Genomic DNA, 20,293 nt, shown 5'->3' on the forward strand with positions numbered 1-20,293 from the left:
CAAGACGCGTGATCTAATAGCAGCTCATGTGAATGTACAAATGAAGCAACAGGAGACCAGAATCTATGCTTCTGTGTTTACTTCAAAAGCATTCACGAAACAAGTCCAGAAAGAAGAGGTTATATCCTCATTGTGTTCTGTGCTGGCCAGATCACATCTGGAAGTTTCATTGACAGCAGCTGCTCTTGAAGAACAAACAACTACGTCTATCAACATGTGGTAGGTTAGTGAACCATGCCATGCACGTGTAACCTGGAATAGGAAGGACACAGGTGGTTGTCCCTATGTTCTTGAAGGCTGCCACTGAGAAAAGAAAATAGACTTACTCTGGGTAACTCTACCAGACCAAGGGAACAGATATGTCCACATTGGAATGGATTTCCCTTATTTAAGATTTGATGGCCATAGGTGAAAATTAGTAGAGTGTCCAGAGCCCTGGCCCGTGAGACTGGAAGAACTGGAATTGTGACCTCAAGGCAAGACACTTAACCCGTCTAAGCTATAGTCTTCTCATCTGCAAAAGAAATATTTACTGATTTGGCTCTCCTGTTTGTGGAAGCCCTACTATGTTCTAAGTACTGTGCTTGATCCATGGTGAACAGAATAATCCCATTATTTGCCTTCACAGAAATTGAAAACTGGAGGCCAGACAAATGAGTAATTATAGCAGACAGTTGAACTCGAAGGTCTTTGAATTTCCTTCCAACACTTCCATCTGTCTGAGATATTTTAGAGGGAACAGCCTTGCTCTATGTGGTCCCTTTTATCTCTCATTCTGTGGTTCTTTGAATGTCTATAGAAGATTAGAGAAAATTAGATTAATGTGGTCCCTTCATTTAAACCTCATTTAATAAGCAATACCTTTTTCCTTTGGGGAAGATATTTTAAACAAGTAGAAATATCACTTGACTAAGAAGACAGGAGACAGGCATCTTTTTCCTGATTCTGATGTTTATCATTGGATGAATTTGCTTTTACCCTTTTTTGCAGTCTGAATGTTTTGGTCTAGGAAATGATTTTGAATAAAAATAAATGTACATTAGGAATCTGAATACGCACCAAAGTAGTAATATGACTATGGAAAAAAGAATGTTCTATAGTTTGGGTTTTGAACTATTTCACATTCTAAAATTCAGAGAGATTTGATCACTTTATATAAGTAGGCTGTTTGATTTTATAGGATATAAATTTGCTTTTTGATTTATTCCTGGTATCTCATCATAGAAGTCACATGTTGGTCTTTGATATGTTTCAGAAGAATAAAATCATTTTGAATTTCAGAAGATACGGATCTTTTGATAGACCTTCCTGAACTTCATAGGCCATAGCTGTGCTGTCTCTCTCTCTCTTTTTTTTTTTTTTTAAAGCTGTTCATTTCTCCCAGTCTTTGTTGCTATACTTTGGTCTGGAAAGTTCTTGTCCCTTTTTGTAGCTCCCTTTATGGTTAACATTGTTCTCATCATGTGTTCATTTCCAGCTAAACTTCTAAAGTAAGTGTTAATGTACTATTAGACTGTGCATTGAATTAATAGTTTCTATTTACTGACCTTGCATTGAGACAGAAATTGGTCTAAGTGTCGTTTTAGGATAGGCTGGGATATCCTACCTAGGGATAGCTCCATATTCTTAATTTCTAGCGAAGTTCCTGGAAAAACTAAGTTTTTCATGGACTCCTCTAAATATAAGAGCTACTTGAGAGGTTTTCTAAAATTCATTATACTGCCTAAAAGCAGAAACATAAGTGAAACGAGTAAATGCATCCCTAGGTAAGGGAATCTAGTAATAGAATAATACCAATTTATTTCTTGCAATATTATTTTCATCCAATCATTCATTCAACAGACATGGGCCACATACAGTTCCAGAAATTGAGGTGTGGGGGTAAATAAAAAGGTAATTTTAGCAGTAGAAAATATGACTATATGCAGGTTTTGTTTTGTTTTTTAATTAAAGTACAGTTGACATACAATGTTATATTAGTTTCAGGTGGACAACATAGTGCTTATGCTGGTCTTAAATCTTGAAATATGTCAACAGGAAATGTTTTGATTAAATCACATTAATAAGAAATGAAGAGCATAAAACTCCTTTCCATGTTTCAGAAGCAAAATGGAGGAGGCCTGCAAAGCAGTGAGCCCCGATATCGGGTTACAGGCAGTGTTCTGGGTACAGTTTTGTATTACGCTTTGTTGAAGACTCTTGAGTGTAAAAAATCCTTTATACTCTTAAAGACCTCTTTATAAGCCTTCCTTGACTACCCTACCCTAATCCCCCAGATAGAATTGAACATTCTTCCTGCATGACCCCAGTCTCCTGGACTCTTGTCATGGTCCTATGATGTGTGCCTGACTTTTTTGAAAGCAGGACCCCGGCACTTCTCAGAGTGATCAGAGCACCATTTTCATCAGAATCAGGAGAGTGGTGAGGGGAGACATGGCTGGACACTTCCCTAGACCTGTTGAAGTTAGGACTCTGGAATTGGGTCTGGAGATTTTAACAGACTTTCCAGTTGATTTACATGCATACAAAGTTTGAGAAACCACTGCCCTAACCCATAGAATGTTTTTAGTGAATGAATCAAGCCATACTTCAGTTTTCTCTAGGTTATGTAAGTGCATTTCTTTTAACTGTTTCTTCTACATATGTCCAGCATTTTAACCATTGAGGTATCAACTGCTGATAATCCCCAGGTTTCCATGTCTTCCTTACATTCTGGAAACTACCATGGTGTTCTAACAGGGTTCTATTTAGTGATGAATACAAATGAAGAAAGAGATTAATTCTTTTATTCCCATTAAGTCTTTTACTCCCATTCTGGTATCTTTTTTAGTACATCCTAGTGTTATGCCTAGTTTCTATTTTATACTTGATAAGCATATTTGGTATTTGAATTTTGAGATAGCCTTTACCTCCCTCTTTTCTTTGCTACTGGCAGAGTAATCTTTCCCCTAGACAACCACAGTGACCTCCCAGCCAGTCTTCTTTCTTGCTTCCATTCTAACCTTTCCCAACCTTGTCTTGTAGTGAATGTGATCTTATTAAACTGCAGATTGATCCTGGTAGACCTCTGTACAGTCCTTCAGTAGCTTCCCACAGCTTTTGGCATGAAGACCAGGATCCCTAAAATGACCCCCGCATGATTTGACTCCTGCCCACCTCCTCACCTTCAGCTCTTCTTGTCACTTCTCCCACACACCAAGTCCCAGACATACTGACTTCACCACGTTCTTCTAATATACCATTCCTTCCCACTCCCCTCATAGCCTTCGCACATGCAGTTGCCTCTCCCTGGAATATTGCCAGCATCTCCTCTACCCCCAACTCTTTCTTCCGGTCACTGCTTCAACATTACTTTCTCAAGAACACCTTCTCCAACCAACCCCCCAGACTGACTTAGGACCTGTTTAGTTCTCTCCTCTGTAATGCTAGTTTAGTACTTCTTACTCTAGCACTTGTCATAATTGATGTTATAGTGTCATTTGTGTAATTGTTCATTTAATACCTGTCTCCTCCCCTTGACTGCAAGTGCTATATTTGCCTGTGTTGTCTTGTTCATTGCTGTCTGCCCGGCTCTGCATCTGGTGCATAGTAGGTGTGCACTGAACAGTTCTAATCATTACACTTTTGGAAAGCCAGTTATGATTTTGAAGGTTTCCAGGGACTTTGAAAAAAAAAAATATTGACTATACAGGGTGCCTGGCTGGCTCAGTCAGAAGAACATGTGACTCTTGATCTTAGGGTCATGAGTTTGAGCCCCACAGTTGCGTGTAGAGATTACTTAAATAAATAAGACTCGAAAAAAAATTATTTTTTACTATGTAACCTTTTAGAGCCTTTATTGTACTGGCATGAGGTATAAATATGCAATATTTCCAAACTTAGTTGACCTCCTCTTTGTAGGACTAAGATTCCTCAAACACATGGTGCAAACCCCTACTCCAGGCACTGTCCCATCAGAGTTTCCTCTCATATGCACATATTGTTTCAATTCCAACTGGTGTACTGCCATTCATTTCTGGCACTAGCTACCCACAGCACAAACCCCATGAGTGAAGGGCTTGATCCTTCACAAGGCTGCTCCCACTGCAGATGCCAGCCACAAGTTCAGGATGTCCCTAGGCCACCCACACTCTGACTGACTAGCTGGGGGTTCCCACAGCCCTCTCAGGTTAATAATTTGCTGAAATAACTCACAATTCCAGAAAGTGCTATACTCATAATTACTATTTTATTAGAAAGGATACAAATAAGGGGACTCAGAAGGCAAGGTCTGGGAGGGTCCCAAATGCAGACCTTCTGTGTTCTTTGCCCGTGGAATCAGAGCATGTCACCCTCCCAGCACATCAATATATTCATGCACCAGTTCATGAATAGTTCCACAGAGTTTCAGTATCCAAAGTTTTTATTAGGGTTTCATTGTATAGGCGTGCTTGATTGAATTATTGACCTTGTAACTGAACTCAGTCTCTAGCCCTCATTCCTTTTTTTTTTTTTTTTTTTTTTTAGGATTTTATTTATTTATTTGTCAGAGAGAGAGAAGGCACAAGCAGGCAGGGGGAGCTGCAGGCAGAGGCAGAAGCAGGCTCCCAGGTGAGCAAGGAACCCAATGCAGAACTCGATCCCAGGACCGTGGGATCATGACCTGAGCCGAAGGCAGCTGCTTAACCTACGAACTACCCAGGTGTCCCTGTCCCCATTCCTTCTCGAGAGGTCAGGCTGGCTCAAAGTCTAAACCTACTCTAATCACGTGGTTGGTCCTTCTGGTGAGCACCCTCTATCCGAAGCTATTTGGCGGCCCACCATGAGCCACCTCAGTAGCATAAAGTCACTTGTGATCCTGGGGGCTCAAGAATAATAAAGACGCTTGTATCACTCAGGAAATTCCAAGAGTTTTAGAAACTCCCTGCTAGGAATGAGGGAGAAGGAGGAGACAATTCTCTATTATACAACAGTACAGACAGCAAAAATGCAATCCAGATGAAAGGAGGAAAAGTGCTAAATATGGCTGCCCCTCAGAGAAGGAGGCGGCCTTGGCCTATTTACCTTGTTCTCTCATTTCCAGTCTGCTGCTAGTGGGTGCCTCCCAGCACTGACTGCACTCACTTGGGAGGGGAGCTTTCTAGTGGTTAGGGGTATCTTCCTAGGTCTCCCTGGGACTAAGCAGCTTCAGAAGCAGCCAGGAAACTGGCCCTGGTCTGCCCAGCCCGGTGAGAGCCCTCACAGTGGTGGGATGATATGCACGTCCAGTGACTTTGTGATCCCACTCTCTGACCCAGATATAATCTCCAATCTTGGCTTAAAATAGTTTCTTTTTAAATAGATACTATAAAGGTGACCAGGAAAATTAATTTCATTTATTAGCTTTAGCTAATTTAGTGTGTGTTATATACCACTTCTAGGAGGGAACAAGGATTCCAACACCAAGGACATGGAGGCTTGTGTAAGTTTCCAAAAGATTGAAAATCGCATTCTTTTATTTTCCCCCAGCTTTATTGAGATATAATTGACAAATAATGTGTAAGTTTATGGTCCACATTGTCGTGATTTGGTATACATATATATTTTGAAATGGTTGCCACAATTAAGGTTAGTAAAGACATCCACCACCTCACAGTTAACATTTTTTTGTTGTCATGAGTACATTTAAGATTTACTCTCTTACCAGCTGTCAAGTATAAAATATTTTTAAAAAATATTTATTTATGTATTTGTCAGAGAGACAGAGAGACCATGAGCAGGAGGGGCGGCAGGCAGAGGGAGAAGTAGGCTCCCTGCTGAGCAAGGAGCCTGATGCAGTGCTTGATGCGGCTCGATGACCTGAACTGAAGGCAGATGCTTAATTGACTGAGCTACCCAGGCATCCCTGCAAAACAGTTTTCTTAACTGTAGTCACCATGCTGTACATTAGATCCCCAGAATTTATTCATTTCCCCCCTGCCCTGCTTTTTTGAAATATAATTAACATATAACATTGTATAAATGTCAGGTGTACAGTGTGGCGATTTGATATACATATATATTGCAAAGTAATTACCACAATTAGGTTAGTTAATACATTTGTCACCTCACGTAGTTACCTATCGTGAGTGTGGGTGGTGAGACTTTTTAAGATCTACTCTCAGAAACTTTCAGGTATACAATAGAATATTGTTGAATATAGTCACTGTGCTGAAAATCACATTCTGACCAGGTATGTATCAATATACCAAGGGCTGTATCTTCCTGATTTTTTCAGTGAGGTAAGTAAATCATGTGGGGCTGAATCAAAAGCCTTACTGAAAATCGTTTCCCTGTCAAATCACCAAGCCTGTACCTCTGACACAGAGGACAGACTTAATTTGAAAGTCTTGGTGTCTTTCTCCATCTTTATCAATAAAGATATTCCTCTTAGCCCCCAGGCTTTTAGAGACCAGACAGAATAATAGATACACGTGATTTGGTGGCTGGGAAGCATGTAGACTCAGTGGGATAAGTAATGCATTAGGAGCAGAAGAGCTTGGTCTTCTGTTTGCAGCCCTGCCACTGATGTATGACAGCCTCGGGCCAGTGCTAGCAGTCTTGCAGGTCAGCATCTTAGACACTCGAACTTGAGAGGAGATTAAACTGCTGACTGTGTGCAGTTCATAGGTTACAAAATACAACCAGAACCAAAAGTGCCAATTTTAATTCAGTAATATTGTACATCACTGCATTTTCCCCCCCAGAAAATATGCAAGAGGTTCTTAGATGAGTGGAAGTCTTATTGAGGCCTAATACTCGATGGGAAACCTTTAGGAAAGTGATGTTTCTCATCCATTGTTAAGATGAAGAATTTTAATTGAATGAAAGGTGCCCGGTAATGCAAAGGATTTCCTTGCAAGACGCTGAGCCCAGCTTTCCTATATGATCCCCGTCACCTACTGCCATGTGTTGCCTGACTGCCTTCCTTTTTCCTTCCCACTCCCATTGGTAGATGCTGTGTGTCTGAGCCATCATCTTGATAGGGGCTTTACAGAGTTTAAGTATCATAACTCTTCCTTCTGCTTCCAGGGGTCAGGAAGATGCAGATCAAAACATCACAGGTATTGCATATCAATCACACTTATTGTTATATAATGGACCCTTTACATTAGAGGGACTTACTCGCATGGTCACAGCTGGAGTCCCAAAGGCCATGTCTTCTTGCCACAGCAGACAGGAAAACTGCTTCCTGAAGGCTGGGCTGACCATGCCAGGGTTCTTCTAAACTCACCAGTCACATAGCTGATGTCTCCATCTGTGAGGAGGCCAGATAAGCAAAGGGGGAAGATGCTGGGAATACTCCTCTAGGGAATTCCTTTCAAATGGGAACTTGAGGGCCAGTGAATGGGAGTTTCCTGCTTATAGATGTCTTTTTGTGTCTTACCTTCTAGCTTTAAGCAGTCTATCTTCAGATACTACACTTACAGTTGAAAGTTAGTTTTGGAGATGGTAACAAATCTGTGCTTTTAGAAAGACGGAAAAGCTTGGTAAGAAGACCAAAAAAAGGCATAGGGAAAAGGGTCAAGGAAGAGTACACCAAGGCAGTCCCTAAATCTTCTAGAACATAAAGAATTTGGTTTGGGTGAAAATGAAAAAAATCAAGCATGGGTTTAAGGGAAGCTGATGAAAGTGATCTCTTTCACTTTGAGACTGTTCCTAGTACTACTTGGATCCACTCTCATGACTTTAATTTTATCAAATTGTTGTCATTACTAAAATAGCTCAAGTAGAAATTACTCTAAGAGATGCTGTCAGGGTTTTTCGAGGGTTTTAGCGAAGAGGGAAGGTTGTGTTGTAAAGACCCTGTAAAGTTCAAAGGGATGAGACTCACAAAAAAATATAAGGAAAGAGGAGCAGGCATTCAGAATGGGAGTGACGTGAAAGAGAAGTCTGAGGAGCCCCTACTGGGAGAGTGTTTGTCACAGAAGCGACAGGCTGGATGAGGCTGGTGTACACAGAGACTTCCGTGTATAAGCTGGAAGGAAACATAGGTTCCAGAAAAAAACTAAAGAAAGACAGCTTGATTCTCAGGGAATCCAAAAAAGATAATCTGAACTTTTTTTTTTTTTAAGATTTTATTTATTTATTTGACAGACAGAGATTACAAGTAGGCAGAGAGGCAGGCAGAGGGAGAGGAGGAAGCAGGCTCCCTGCTGAGCAGAGAGCCCCATATGGGACTCAATCCCAGGACCCTGGGATCATGACCCGAGCCGAAGGCAGAGGCTTTAACCCACTGAGCCACCCAGGCGCCCCGATAATCTGAACTTCTAAGCCAGTAAGAGGTTATTGAGCTTTCCAAGCCATTGAAATAGAGGTGGAACCACTGTGCTATCAAGAAACATGGCCTACCAACTATGTCTTCTCTTCCTCACTCAGGTTTCCTCACTTCTTTATAAAGTGCTGTGCCACAAAAAGAGAGTTAGTGGTGGTTTAATAGAATGTTAAAGATCAGGGAGAATCACTGCAGGAAGATGATCGTTGGGGTACACAGCAGACTCTGTGAGGAAAAAGTGTTCAGTAAAGGGCTGAACCCTGTAGGGGGAGTGAGGCAATTGCTTTGGGCATAGAACTTAAGAGGATGCCTCCCCCAACCACTCAGTATTGAGATAAATAATATTTTACATGTAACATCATTTAAAAGTCTAAATTAATGTCAAAAAAGTCCATGATGAACAAAATGTAAAATTTTAGAGATTAGGATCAGGATGACTGAATTTTTCTTTTGTCTCGGGCTTATATATGACTTGGCACTGGTTCAGAGGAACATTCCAGTAAGACCATTGATTTTTTTTTTTAAGATTTTGTTTATTTATTTGAGAGAGAGAGAGTATGAGCAGGGGGAGAGGGAGAACCAGACTTCCGCTCAGCAAGGACGTTGGTGTGGAACTCGATCCCAGGACCCTGGGGTCATGACCAGAGCCAAAGGCAGATACTTAACCAACTGAGCCACCCAGGCACCCAAGACTGTTGATTTAATAAGACAACTTCCCCCAAAGCTTTCAGTGTGTAAGTTCTAAGTAGCCCAGACCAGCATTTGCCTTATTACAAGGATGGTGAGGCTGAACTCCCTTCCTTGTCTGGGGTTGCAGGGGTACAATATGGGGAATCCTGCTAGTCCTGTGTTTAAGAGACAATTGGCAGCGGGAAGTAGACTGTGACAGAGGGACAGTATTCCCACTGCTGGCCACATTTATATTTAAAATAATCAGATTAGTTCAGCTCTTCCCCTTTCTGCAGTTTTCCAAATAAGAGTTACTGGTTGCAAGTGTTTCACCAGAAGGATTACTTCATGAAGAAAAGAGCCAGAAAAGAGACGGTGGTACAGTACGGATAAGGCCTCTCTTTGATACCTCTCTACTCTAAACGAACGTAGTGGCATGAATCTTTTCTTTCGGCTAAGAAAGTAGAGCTGGTGAGAGGGCTTTCCTCCTTCCCATGATAGACCATGTATCTGTTACTTGCAGGGAAAAGTGATTTACTAGTGTCCATACTCGGACCTCTTATTTTGCCCTTTGTGCTGTCACAAAGTTGAGAACCACTGTGCTGTCATCTCTTCCTCACCTGGCTTTTACTTACTTCTTTATAAAGAAATAAATGTCTTCTGTGGAAATGCATGTTGATTATATCGTACCACCTAACGGTTTATAATGAGACCTTAGCATCTTAATGGGTAGCTCTAGGTAAAAATATTAGGTTACATAAAGAGAACTCTTAGCCAGCCATTATTCAGTATCAAATACATCAGATGCTCTCAGTCACATAATAGAAAATCAAATTCAAATTCGTTTGTATAGTAATGGGGAATGAATCTCAGTCAGCTGAGCTTTAGGAATCAGAGGATCTGGTAGCTCAACATTTTTGCACTCTGTCTTTCGGTCTTAACGCCCCAAACAAACCGCATTTTCTCCCTGAAACCACCTGCCCCTTCTGACTGATGGATTTCTCATATCATATCATATCATGGGCATCTTTGACAATCCCAGTCCTTTTCACATTAGTTACCAAAATGTTTCAGTTCATCTCCATAGTATCTCCTTCTCTTTCCCCTTCCTGCTCCCAAGCTCACTGCCTACTTACGCCCAGACTGGTGCAATAACTTATCAACTTGTCCTGTCCCCTTCCTTTTTTTTTTCTTGCCAATTAATCTTTCCGAAGCTCAGATTGCTGTTCTGCTTCAAACGACTCTAGCTCTTCCTGTATCTTATTGGTTAGTAAGGATTCCTCCCCCTAAGCATTCGGGATTCTTAGGATCTAGCTATAGTTTATGATTCCAGGTTCTTCTTTCCTAACACCCTTCTCATTACGGGGAACTTAAGACATCTGGAGTATCACCATTTTCCAAACATGCCCCTATTTTTCTGAGCTGTCGTCTTCCAAAATCTCTTTTCTTTTTCAAGGCCCAGTTCAAACGCCCCATGCCTGCACAGCCTTCCCCTGTCTCCACAATTAGAGCGATTGCTTCCTCCTTGGCTTATCTCTTACTGTCTTGAGCTTTCCACCATCTAGATTTGTACTCTTGTCCCCTTCATCCTTCATATTCAGGGTGATGCTAATGCTGTGAAGTCCTAGGCTAATTCATTGACAAAGTAACGTATGCTCTTTTGTATAATTGATTTATATTTCCTGTACTTACCATATTGCCATATACAAAGAGACCATTTTTAAATACTTTTATATGTAGGAAATAGCTACATGGAAATTCATCCATATATATATTAGTGTTTCTCATCAAGTACCACATCAGCTACTTCTATTAAGCTCTGTCTTCTTTCTGAACTGTATAACCATGGACAGAATACTTTATCACACTCTGCCTTAGTTTCTTCATCCATAAAATGGGAATAATACCTACCTTGTAGAATTGATAATAAATATGTGTGTGTGTGAGGTACTTATAACTGCGCCTGGCATATAGTAAGGACTATGTATTTGTTTATCCATTTACCTATTTATTATTTCCATTTAAAATTACTTACTGTTTTCTTGAGAGTCTTGGGTAAAGAGCCAACAGGCACAGAAGTTAATGAGAAAATTTGTCATAAACTATTAAGAAAACAAGTGTGAAAAAAATACTAAGTTTAGACTGATTTAAATATACTAGATGGAGAAATAACATTTCATTGTTAACCTTCTCTGACCTTACATTACCATAATATTGGTACTGAAGCACCTTATCATAAACATCTTCCAAACCATGTCTTTGGAAGTGAAAATCTGTATCACAGATACTTTCAATTCAGTGTAGCTATTTAGTAGACAGAAAAGCAGTCAGAATCTCTAGAACAGTGCACATATTTACTTACTTGCCGTGGCAAAAATCAAGATTTATTGCCTTTCAAGATAAATTTTGACTAAATATTGACTTTAGTCTCTCAATCATTGTTTACCTGAAAGACCAATGAATCTTGACACTTCTCAACTTGAGTTGGAATCTACTTGGTATTTATTAATGTATTTCATATGATTTGTAATCTTAGTAAAACATTCTATGAAGAGTAAACAAACATTAAAGCTTTTATCCAGCATAGACAGGCTTTATATTTTCTTTTTATTTTTTTTCTGTAAAAACTTTATTGTTTCCATTTGGTCCACAGCTGAGGAGGGGGCTTCAGGGTGTTAAAAAACTGCTTAGTGGCTGCAGGAAACATACCCTGACACCTGGGGAATACAGAGGAACCCCTCAAAGACCACTGGGCTCCAGAGGCTCCTAGTCCTTCTTGAGGGTGAGTCTTTACAGGAGATGCTAGTCCAGCCCAGCTTGCAGAAGTTAGGTGGTCGCCATCTTCTTGATGAGTTTCGTCTCCTCATCTAGGAAGTGGCTCTCCAGGAAGTCACAGAAATGGAGGTCTGTGTGGGTAGAACTGCCATGATGATCCTAAAGGGCCCAGGTCAGTTCTTCTCTGCCCTGATTTTGCATCTTCAGGAGACACTGGGCACCCTCATGCTTCCCCTGGGCGACCTAGCAGAAGAGCTGGCGCACGCCCTCCAGAGCCACATCATTGTGGCCAAAAATAGAAGCCCAAAGAGAGGTAGGTGGAGAAAGCCTGTAGATGTAGGTTGACCCAGAAGTTGACAGCAGCCTCTACTTTGGTGAAATAATTCTGATGAATCTAGGAGCTCAAGGTTGGTGGGAAGTAAGGAGCTAACCACAAAAAACAGTGTTGGCTGTCCCAGAGGCATAAGACGGTCAAGAAAGGATGGTCTTGGAGGTTGCACCTGGGAAGGAGGTTGGGGGTGGTTGGAGGTTGAAAGAAGGGGTAGTCCCCAGGTCTGTTTCATGCAAACATTGTGGAAGCAAGAGGCAGCTGTATGGGATTGCTGGGTGCTATCTGTATTTTCAGTCAACAGTGAGTCAATGGTTATAGACTGTAAGCTAGGAAAACAGAGTTCTGTATGACCTTTTTCCTGCTGATTCTTATAAAGTAGCAAGTCACTGAAAACCTGCCCCCCACATTTCTGTTTTCCTTCATTTTGGAAAATCTGGTTTGTAGAGCTTTGGATAAAAGTCCAGGCCTTCAATCCCCACTTTACAAAGTGCTTAGCACAGGTCATTGTCCCACACCAGGGCACTGGACAGCACGGGTGAGGGGGCAAGGACAGTCCTTTTGCCCTTCCTATGGCCACCTCTCCCTCCACTGTGTGCATACAGTAAAAGAGGGTATGAAACTTGCCAGTTATTTCACTTTTAACAGAGAAAATGAAAATTAATCCTCTCTTACCTCTTTTCCTCCCTTTTTGATAAAGACCCCTTCTCTTCTTTCTTTTTATTTGCCTTTTTTTTTCTTAGAGCATTTTCTAACTTCCAAACACAAAATACCAAATTTACTTTACCACACTGGGTAAAGGAGATAGTGTGGCTGATCACACTTAGAAAGCATTGTGTGAGTTCTTTCCTTAGGGAGATCCACCTGGATCTAGCCACAGCTCACGTCATTTTCCTCTTATACCCATGAATTTTCCAGCTGCTGGTCAGGGGAAGGAGGGCAGATTTGGTAGCCATGAAGCAGTGAGAAGGTGGTTGGCTTCTCCTCAAGATCTCGGCTTCAATAACACCACATTGCCGCCAATTGAGCTAACTAGGTACACTTGTTAGAAGAAAGCTTGTGCCTTTGTGGAGAATTATGCCAAAATTTCTGCTTCAACCCCTGGCAACAGATTCTTTTGGTCGTCTTTAGTGAAAGGCCATTTGGGAAATGGACTGTACATGCAGCAAATAGGATTTCAGTTAAATGGTAACATTTGTTTCCAAAAGAGTACCAGAGGGGAAGCTAAGCTCTTCAGAGCATGTGTTCATTAAAGATTTGAAGTGGGGTGGGAAGCAATAAAAAAAAAAAGGCCAGTGAGTTCTCTTGTGAGATAGTTTTTTGTTCCTATGAATTGAACACCCTCTGAAAAGTTTCAAAAAGAGACTGGGAAGAATGTATTTGCTTTGATCCAATATGTGGAGGGTTCCCTACTACAAATACCCCTTAATTTAGAAGTATTATTCAAAAGTCTGTTTGAAAGGACATAAAAATATAATATGTAAATAAGCTCTAATTAGTTATTTCAATTAATTATTTTTTGTCTCTGCTTTGCAGTTCTGTTTTTCTCCCCATAATGTCGCTTGTCCTAGTCCAACTTTGGCACCCTTCAAAAAATGTGTTTTTGTAATAGTTGTTATTACGAAAACACATTTTTTGCCCTGTTGAAAACATCACAATGATGAAGTGAAATCCAGATCATATAGCTTTAGGGGAATTGTTTAGACATTTTTAGTCTCTGATTTGCTAGTATGATATTAAAGAAGGAATCTTAAAGTCAATTGAAAAAAATAGGTGTTTCCTTCATCAAATAAATGGCAAGTGGTATTTTTTAGAAAATGAATCTGTATTGGGCCACTAGCCTCTAATCTTTTTTGACCATCCTGTGTTCTTTCAATAACAAATACTACACTGAATTTGGAGATTAAAAGTTTTAATTCTAAACCAAGTAAGATGCTTCTCAGTGGAGACCGTGAATGCTGTGGGAAAACACTGGTAAAATGAACTCAGGTTGTTTCTACATAGCAGATTTTTAGAAATTGACTGGGAACCTGAAATGTTGATTTGGGAAGCTGAGAGAGTATACTACATGACCATTTACAAGGTTTTCATCTGAGGGGCTGCACACCCTCTGCGCTTTAGAATTTTAGAGCCTGGAGGGGCCTTAGCAGCCACCTGGAAACCAGGGAGCCATCCTCAGCTTTTCCCCCACCAGCGTCTCTGGTGGTAGTTGGCTGGTTGGGGAGAAATACAGGTTCCTGGGCCCTAATCCAGATCTACAGAATCAAAGTCTTGTGGGTGGGAGTTGGGGTGGGGGAGGGGCCTACATTTTTCAAAGGCTTCTTCAGGAAATTCTGACACTCACTGAATTTGGCAAACCACTGATTTAGGATGTCCCCTTCCTTTGCAGCATGGAAAGCAGACTTAGAGTTTGATGGGTAAAGTTCACAGTCTGTCCTAGGCAAGAATGGGCTTTCTAACTTGGACTTGTGCTTGTCTGTACACCACGTATCCAAAACAGTCCTAAGCACGCGAATAGGTTCAGACCTACTTCTGGATCATTAGGGGTGATTTCAGCATGGCAAGTAGGAGAGCATGGTTCTAAATAAGGTATAAAGGTAAAGACACCCCAGTACTGTTGCTTCTGTCTAACCTAAAGCATGAGCGAGCCCTAGCCACACTCTGTCAGCCCTTCTCTCTTTGATGAGCCTGGAGACCAGTGCACAGTGGTAAGAATGCTTTGCTAATTTAGTTAGCCCATGTAGTTGAAACCCCAGTGTCTTAGGCTTTGGACCTGCGTGCCTGGTTGAGATACACATTTTTAGAACATATACATTCTTAAAAATGTGTATTTGTGTATTTTAATATCGCTTATGTAAGTTACATCTAAAAATTATAACGAAGTCATTAAAAACTATAGACTGATATACACAATAGTACCCACTAAAGCATATATAAATATCCAGCAAATGCTTGCTAATGTTAATTACATCTAAAATTCAAACAACCGGGGCACCTGGGTGGCTCAGTGGGTTAAGCCTCTGCCTTCGGCTCGGGTCATGATCTCAGGGTCCTGGGATCAAGCCCCGCATCAGGCTCTCTGTTCAGCGGGGAGCCTGCTTCCCTCTCTCTGCCTCTCTGCCTACTTATGATCTCTGTCAAATAAATAAATAAAATCTTAAAAAAAAATAAAACAAAATTCAAACAACCAAAAAGCTAAAGTGACCCAAATTTATTTTTGCTGTATTCTGTGGTGAGTTTAAACTATAGTGATGATCTGGAATTCCTGCAGGACCATGATCACTTTCTAAATCCTTAGGAAAGATTTTAATTTCAGTGTTCAATTTGACCATCAGCGAATTTTTGGAAACAACAATATCCCAGTGTCTAGGATGTGTCAAGTTCCACTGAATTCTGCTCCACAGTCCATATATGATCACATGAGCAATGTGTAATTCTTAGAATGGGCAACATATTTTTCACGGGGTTATTAACAAAAGAATGCTGTTTTAAGAGGCAGGTGACCAGGTTAGAGCTTTGAGAAATTAGAATCTCTTTATAGCCAGGTGTATGTGTGTCCAAGTAATATTCAATTTATCATCCTTTCTACATAAAGTTATTGATGGTCTGCTGTATGTACAGCTCTGTGTTAAGTACTGAGGATAAGAACTTGCTTTGAGGAGGGACGCTTGGGTGGCTCAGTTGGTTAAGCAGCTGCCTTCGGCTCAGGTCATGATCCCAGGGTCTTGGGATCGAGTCCCACATCGGGCTCCTTGCTCAGCGGGGAGCCTGCTTCTCCCTCTGCCTCTGCCTGCCTTTCTGTCTGCCTGTGTTCACTCTCTCTGACAAATGAATAAATAAAAATCTTTAAAAAAAAAAAAAAACTTGCTTTGAGGAGTTTCTAGTGTGGTTCTTGTTGGACAAGCACATAAAAAGGCACAGTAGTTTCAGGAAGCGTGTGCTAAATGCCAGATGAGCAATACTGCAGTCAGTGAGTGCAGCAGACACATTCCAGTGCTCACAGCCTGCTCATCGTGACCGACCGCACCTCCCCTCAGCGACAGCAGCAGCATGTGTGTTTGCTGCTGCTCTGTCGCACACATCTCATTGCTCAGCCCATCTGAAAAACAGGAGCTTGTTCTAATTTTGCTGCTACTCAACAGCAAAAAAACAACCATTCCAGGAAGGAAAAGCTTGCAGCTTTTGAAGCATAATACCGATGCACTTACGTACTTTTAGTACCTCTTGTCTTTAAAGCAATAGGATCTAATTCTCTTCCTGGAGAATGCACAGCAAGACTGCTTGATTACTGATACCATTTTATTTGTGATGAAAATTAAAGTCCTTTGAGTTTTTGTGATATTTTCATTCATGGAGTACGTGTGAATTAGTTTTTTCTTACATTAGCAGTTTGTTAAATAGACTGTTCAGAGCTCCTTTAATGGACGTGAGGTTCCACAGTGATGGTGATGAGGAGGAGGAGGGGGGTGATGATGTTATCATTAAATAGGCTTAATGTGAGATTTCTTTGGTCAGTGCAGTTCTTGATCCAGCCATGATCCAGAAATGGATTTCTGAAATGAAAGCAGTTGATCAGAAATGCCAGGATAATGTTGCTCTTTGTATAATCATGATTACCTGTTCTGGGCTGCCAGGATTTAGTTCCTTGGGTTCTGATGGGATTTCTGTACTCACCAAGAGAATGTAGTGCCTCCTACCTGAAGAAAAAGCATGGCTTCTTTGTGACAGGGCCTAGATTATTACCAGTACCCCTGAGAGTCCCAGGACAGTGCTCACAGAATCATGGATTTCCTCGGGCCTTAGCAATGACTTGCCAGCAGCCACTGGTCTTGAGTAATGGGCAGGATTTGGCAAAGTGGAAATCAGAGAAGAGGGTTTTGTGTAAAGAGACATAATATGCATCAATGTGTGGAGGGTCGAGTGAGCACACTGTTTATTTGGGGAGTGGCAAGGAGAGTCCTCTGACTGCAATAAAGAAGTTATATTTCCATTGGAGAGTAGTAGTAGGAGTAGAGAGTTGGAAAGGTGATACAGGGGCCAGTCGGGGGATTCATTGACTATGTAAGTAAAGGAAGACTGCGTACCAGGTTTTAGAATCATTTTAAACTCACACAAGCTTAGAGCCGAACCCAAACTCACCTCTTCCAGGTTCGGTGACCTCAGATTGGCTAAAACCATCTCGCGGATTTGTTGTATGCGTTAAATAAGATCCTTTATGAGAAGTCCCCAGCAAGATGTCTGGTGGTGGAAAGAGAGCTTATGAGGAATAAGTGAAGTGCTAATAGTGGGGTTGTGGAGAGGCTGATCTCTGACTACTGTATGCAGAAGACACAGAAGAGACCAGAAACCGGACCATATTAGTTTCCAGTTATGGCAGCCCCGTAGAAGGTAAGGGGTTGAGGATATAGGGCTAGGAAGAGAAGGACACTTCTATACATGTATTCTCTGAAGTTTTTTCTTTTTCTTTCCTTTTGCGGGCTTTTGTTTGAGGGTTGTGTAACCTGTTCGGTGGTGTTAAAAGTACAATATTACAGGTGCCTGGGTGGCTCATTCATTAAGCGTCTGCCTTCTTGTGCTCAGGTCATGATCCCAGGGTCCTGGGATCGAGTCCCGTGTTGGGCTCTCTGCTCAGCAGGGAGCCTGCTTCGCCCTCTCCCACTGCCCCTGCTTGTGCTCTCTCTCGCGTGCTCTCTCTCTGTCAAATAAATAAATAAAATCTTAAAAAAAAAAAAAAAGTACAACACTAATCACAGACTCATTCTTCTGCCTTGGACAGGATGCCAGCGATCCATAGGTCTCTCCAATGGGAAAGCCAAGGTGTGCAGTTACAGTGGGTGGTATTACTGCAGCGGCTGCCATGTGGACGACAGTTTTCTCATCCCGGCACGCATAGTCCACAACTGGGATACTTCAAAATACAAGGTAAGCACAGAGTCTGAGTTCACCTCATAATCGCGGGGTGGGTGTTCAGCTGTTGTTGTGTGGATTAAGAAATAATAGTGTAAGAATTTAAGCAGCCTTGACTAGGTAGTCTCATAAAAGCTATGAGATCTTATCTAATGCTTCTTAAATATCTCACATTTAAAGGTGTCTTAACTACGACTTCTTATTAATTTCCTCACTTAAAAAGATAATATAGCAGTTTCTACTTCTGGGCCTTGATAATTAACTGTGGGTGCTAAAAAGGAATTCTGATAGATAGGCCTCATTGTTTTTTTATTAGATCTTACCTCCAAAATCACAATATTCTCAGAGGATAATAATAGGAAAATAGGGGTGCCTGGGTGGCTCAGTGGGTTAAGCCTCTGCCTTCGGCTCAGGTCATGATCTCGGGATCCTGAGATCAAGCCCCGCATTGGGCTCTCTGCTCAGCGGGGAACCTGCTTCTCCTCTCTCTGCCTGCCTCTCTGCCTACTTGTGATCTCTCTGTGAAATAAATAAAATCTTTAAAAAAAAATAGGAAAATAACGCATGCATGGGCATACTAGTGACTTTTGAAGGAGAGGACTTATGTAATCAAGGTATTTCTTATTTTGAGTAGGACTACTCCTACTCATGTGAAGGTCAGTCTTCCAGCAGGTCCATCTCTCCTGGAACTAGAAGCTGACGAGAAGCTAAGGGGATTTCTGGGTGCATGGCCACACCAAGGAGCAGTTCACTGAGCCATCCTTAGACCTTCAGCTGGACTGTTCTTTATTTTTTAAAAAGGGAGGAAGTGAGAAGCACGCTTTGCAAAGTAACTGCTAACAACCTAGCAGGGTATCCCAAGAGTACAAATAGCAGAATTGGTAGCCATAAAAATGCAAGTCAACCGAGAAGGAGAGGAAGTCTGAGCACTGGGGCATTCGCCTCAAGAGGGTAGAGAGGGGAGGGGCAACCAGCAGAGGAGGAGTGCATGGGGAGGGAGAGGACCCTAGTGTGTTCAACAAGCCACACAAAGAAGGTGTCTTCAGATCAGTTGTGACATAAGCTGATACGTAGGTCAGATAAGATGAGCACTGAGAATTGATCATAGGCTATAGGAACGTGGAGGTAAAGAGTGACCTTAATGAGAGCAGTCTGAATTGAGCAGTGGGAGAGAAGGTCTGATTGGAGTGAGTTTGACATGGAACAGGAGAGAAATAAGTGACAAGAACAGAGAACTCTTGAGAAGTTTTGCTATAAGGGCATGGAGAGAGAGATGGGGAGTAACCAGAGGGGAAGTTTGATTTTTGTTTTAATGGAAGAAATAACAGCATGTTTTCTATGCTGATGTGAACTACCTAGGAGAGAAAGAACTGCTAGAATGATATGGTTGAGTGAGAAAGAATCATGTAGGTGGGGGGTTGGCCTTTGCTTGGAGCAGGAAGTAAGAGAAAAGGCAGAGTCTGGGTATAGGTGCCAGTGGGTGGCTTAGGGAAGTTCCCTTCCATTTTTATCAGTAGCTGTCATCATATTGATTTATTTTAGCACCTGTGATTTTTTTTTTTTTTTTTTTGACAGAGAGAGACAGAACACAAGCAGGGGGAGTGGGAGAGGGAGAAGCAGGCTTCCCACAGAGCAGGGAGCCCAGGGTGGGGCTTGATCCCAGGAGCCTGGGATCATGACCTGAGTCGAAGGCAGACGCTTAACGACTGAGCCACCCAGGCACCCCAGCACCTGTGATTCTAAAATGAGATTAAAGACCAAGCCCTGGTCACTCTGGAAGTGCCTTTACCTTCTATTTCATAGAGATATAGGAGTGATTAGGCAATAATTCTGCCAGCCCTTTTATAAACTTGTCTATGTCTACACGGGTCCTCCTCGTCCTCCTTCCACCTAGAGAAGAAATGTCACTCCTCCTATGGAAGGTTCTTCTGCCTCTGCTCATTAGCTCTTCCATCGGTTTTGCCAAATCTGATTGACCCTTTTCAGTTTCTTATTCTACTGGACTTCTCCGGAATACAGTGCTTGACCAGGAATTCTTCTGCCTTGACTTGGAAAACACACTCCTGGTTCTCCGAATTCTAACTCTTTTTCCTCAGTCACCTCTAGTTCTTCGTCCTCTGCCTACACCTTTAATGTTGCAGTTCCTCGGCTTCATTTTTTTGTTTTCTGTTCCCACTTTATTGCCTTCTCTCTTTCTCTTCATTAGTTTCAACTCCCTGATGATTCCTACCCTTATCTCCAGCTCCATTTTTGCTACTAAAAAGAAGGTCTGTGGATTTAACTGCCAAATGGCATCTTAGCTCTGGTTTCAACCCAGTAGTCTTCAATATATGGGGATTGTC

The 20,293-nt window shown here is 41.6% G+C and overlaps 1 protein-coding gene across 1 annotated transcript in view; it reads left to right on the plus strand.

The window, feature by feature from the left end:
• The window catches only part of PLEKHM3 (pleckstrin homology domain containing M3), a gene marked incomplete at its 5' end in the record, with an annotated part of 151,861 nt that overhangs the window by 24,279 nt on the left and 107,289 nt on the right, over window positions 1–20,293 (plus strand). The window contains one exon of the mRNA XM_080797950.1: window positions 17,821–17,966. Within this exon, the coding sequence (XP_080654076.1) occupies window positions 17,821–17,966 (146 nt within the window). The remainder of the gene's footprint in view (window positions 1–17,820; window positions 17,967–20,293) is intronic.

Source organism: Martes martes (genome assembly GCF_963455335.1).
Source record: "Martes martes genome assembly, chromosome: 3".
NCBI classification, from domain to species: Eukaryota; Metazoa; Chordata; class Mammalia; order Carnivora; family Mustelidae; genus Martes; species Martes martes.